A 2,405-nucleotide genomic window follows, 5' to 3' on the forward strand; every position below is an offset into this window, starting at 1 on the left:
TTATCTGCAATGCAAGAATCAATGCAATTCGTTGACAGGTAAGCTGCGTTTTAAATTTAGTCATAATTTTTTTATGTATTGCTTATACGTCTACTAAATATGTCGTTTCCACAGCAACTTGTGACACAAAGTTGTCAGATTTATATCACTCAATTTCAAAAGTAATCTGCCCACCCAACTGCTGGAGACAATATTCGGATTTGTGTGGAAGTGATGATTACGCCTCTGGTCCCCTTTGTCTGGCTGCAATGCATGCAGGACTGATGGATAGTAAGTTACAGTGACAGTACCCTGGCATGTTTACCGGTTTACCGGATTTTCTTTGATATGAACTCAAACCAAATATTTTTGTAAAGATGATGGGGGCTATTTTGAAGTATACAAAAGTGACCCAATACCTGAATATAAAGGATTGGACAGGAACGGAGTGAGAAGCAAATCCTGTTCGTCTGCAAGATGGTTATACACATTTGAAAGTAAGCCATGCCCCGGGTAGCGTTTTGGTTAGAATAAATAATTTCTATTTATGTGAATATAGTGAAATGCAGCACCACAGGAAACAGTGAGTTTTCTGTAACTGATGTATTTTGTCCACCTGGTTGTTCGTCCAAAAACGTCTCTTCGTTCAAAAACGTCTGTGGAACAAATTCGTACAAAAACAATTTTTCGGTTTGTGCTTCTGCCATTCACGCTGGTATCTTGTCGCGTAAGTTGGTGTAGTTAACACTTTGTGGTTTGTTTGAATCAATCATGAATATTTTCAGGAAGTGGAGGATACGTGACGTTTTATTCTAGAAACGGAAAACTCTCAGGTGGTGTAACCAGCAAATCGTGTGGTTCATCAAGTCAATACTTTTCGTTCACTCGTAAGTTAACAAAATGCCTCCAAACAGCTAAACAGGGATTGAAAGTGATAAATGAAATAACGCTTGTTTTCCAATCAATATTCAGATGAAGATTGTTTGAGAACTTGTTCTAACAATGGTGAATGTTTGTCTGGAGTTAACGACCAACATTGTTCTTGCAACCCAGGTTCGATCGGGTCCGACTGTGAAATAGGTAAGAAATTGCCCTGAAAGCTGGAATATTTGGTACTAAGTGAAATGTGCCAGGTAAATCTCAAAAGACTTGAAAATGAAAATTCAGCTTAAAAAGTATACGCTACAACTCACATTGATTCTGGCGCCAATAAGTTCTTAGCTAACGTCAACCAAGAAAATGCAGAATATTTGATAGTTCTGAATTTTCAGCCTTACAAACTTTCACTTATACCCGTTTTAAAGGTGCTTTTCTTTACTGAAGTTCATGTCTCGCGTTTTCTTCGGAGCTAAATGCCACTCGGCATGTGACAGTCCACTGAAATTGATCGTAATTATCATATTCAGACATAAACGAATGCGCGAACGTAATGCACAACTGTCATCAACATGCAACTTGCATCAACACCTTCGGCAGTTTTCAATGTTCTTGCAACGCAAACTACACCGGAGATGGCATTGATTGTTGTAAGTTTGACGTCATCTTTACAATATTCAAATACCGGATTCCAACCTCCGGACCGCGAACTGGTTAGAGTTCGTGATGCATTTGTAACCGGTCAGTAGAAAAAAGTAAAATGATGGCCTTCATTTGAGGATGTCCCATGCTGTATGACGATCAGCTAAACGAAAAAGCCTAGGGTGCTTAACTGTGGTTATAATCAAATTACAGACTAAGTAAACCACTTTTTACACAACCTACCACCCTAGTGTTCTGTAGGGCCGTGAACCCTGGGAGTAAAAATGCAAATTCAGATTATAAAACTTGATTCCTTTTTAGATCCAGATTTCTGTGCACAAAATCCTGGTATTTGCCAGAACAATGGAACTTGCATTGACACAAAAACCTCCTACAGTTGTTCATGTACCCACGGGTACAGCGGATCACATTGCGAAAAGCGTAAGATTTTGTTGTTTTGTGTTTGGTTTCTCTGTAAGTGAAAAGAATGAAATTTATCAACAATTTTGGTGTTCGAAACATAGGCTCGTTTCCAACCTGCAAGGACGCGTTACAAAACGGCCTTAACGTAAGCGGTATCTACAACTTATACTCTCCTCTGACTTTCCAGGGATATTGCGACATGGATGGTGGAGGTTGGCTGGTGAGTTTGCCTCTTGAGGCTGCAACTTTATCCTAAGTTTAATGGTTGGGAAGCGTTCATTGGACGTTTACATAACAAGTTATTGTTTGAACATCTTACATTGGTTATGATAAATACCAGGTGTTCCAGCGTCGTTATGATGGATCTGTGAGTTTCGATAGAGATTGGGTGGATTACAAGAACGGGTTTGGGAATCTATTAACAGAATTTTGGATGGGTTTGTATTCCAATAAATCAATCCTTAACTAAACGTCTTACAAGTTTA

At 39.0% G+C, this 2,405-nt stretch overlaps 1 protein-coding gene across 1 annotated transcript; it reads left to right on the plus strand.

Moving 5' to 3' along the window:
- Positions 1 to 233: 233 nt before the first annotated feature.
- On the plus strand, positions 234 to 2,176 carry LOC145909626 (uncharacterized). Its single transcript, XM_082996992.1, has 8 exons — positions 234 to 270; positions 357 to 476; positions 539 to 710; positions 769 to 866; positions 952 to 1,059; positions 1,386 to 1,505; positions 1,819 to 1,938; positions 2,022 to 2,176. The coding sequence occupies exons 1-8, from the start codon at positions 249 to 251 to the stop codon at positions 2,174 to 2,176; spliced, it is 915 nt and encodes a 304-aa protein (XP_082853118.1). The 5' UTR covers positions 234 to 248.
- The last annotated feature ends 229 nt before the right edge of the window (positions 2,177 to 2,405 follow it).

The sequence above is a fragment of the Ascidia mentula genome, chromosome 7 (assembly GCF_947561715.1).
Source record: "Ascidia mentula chromosome 7, kaAscMent1.1, whole genome shotgun sequence".
In the NCBI taxonomy this organism is placed as follows: domain Eukaryota; kingdom Metazoa; phylum Chordata; class Ascidiacea; order Phlebobranchia; family Ascidiidae; genus Ascidia; species Ascidia mentula.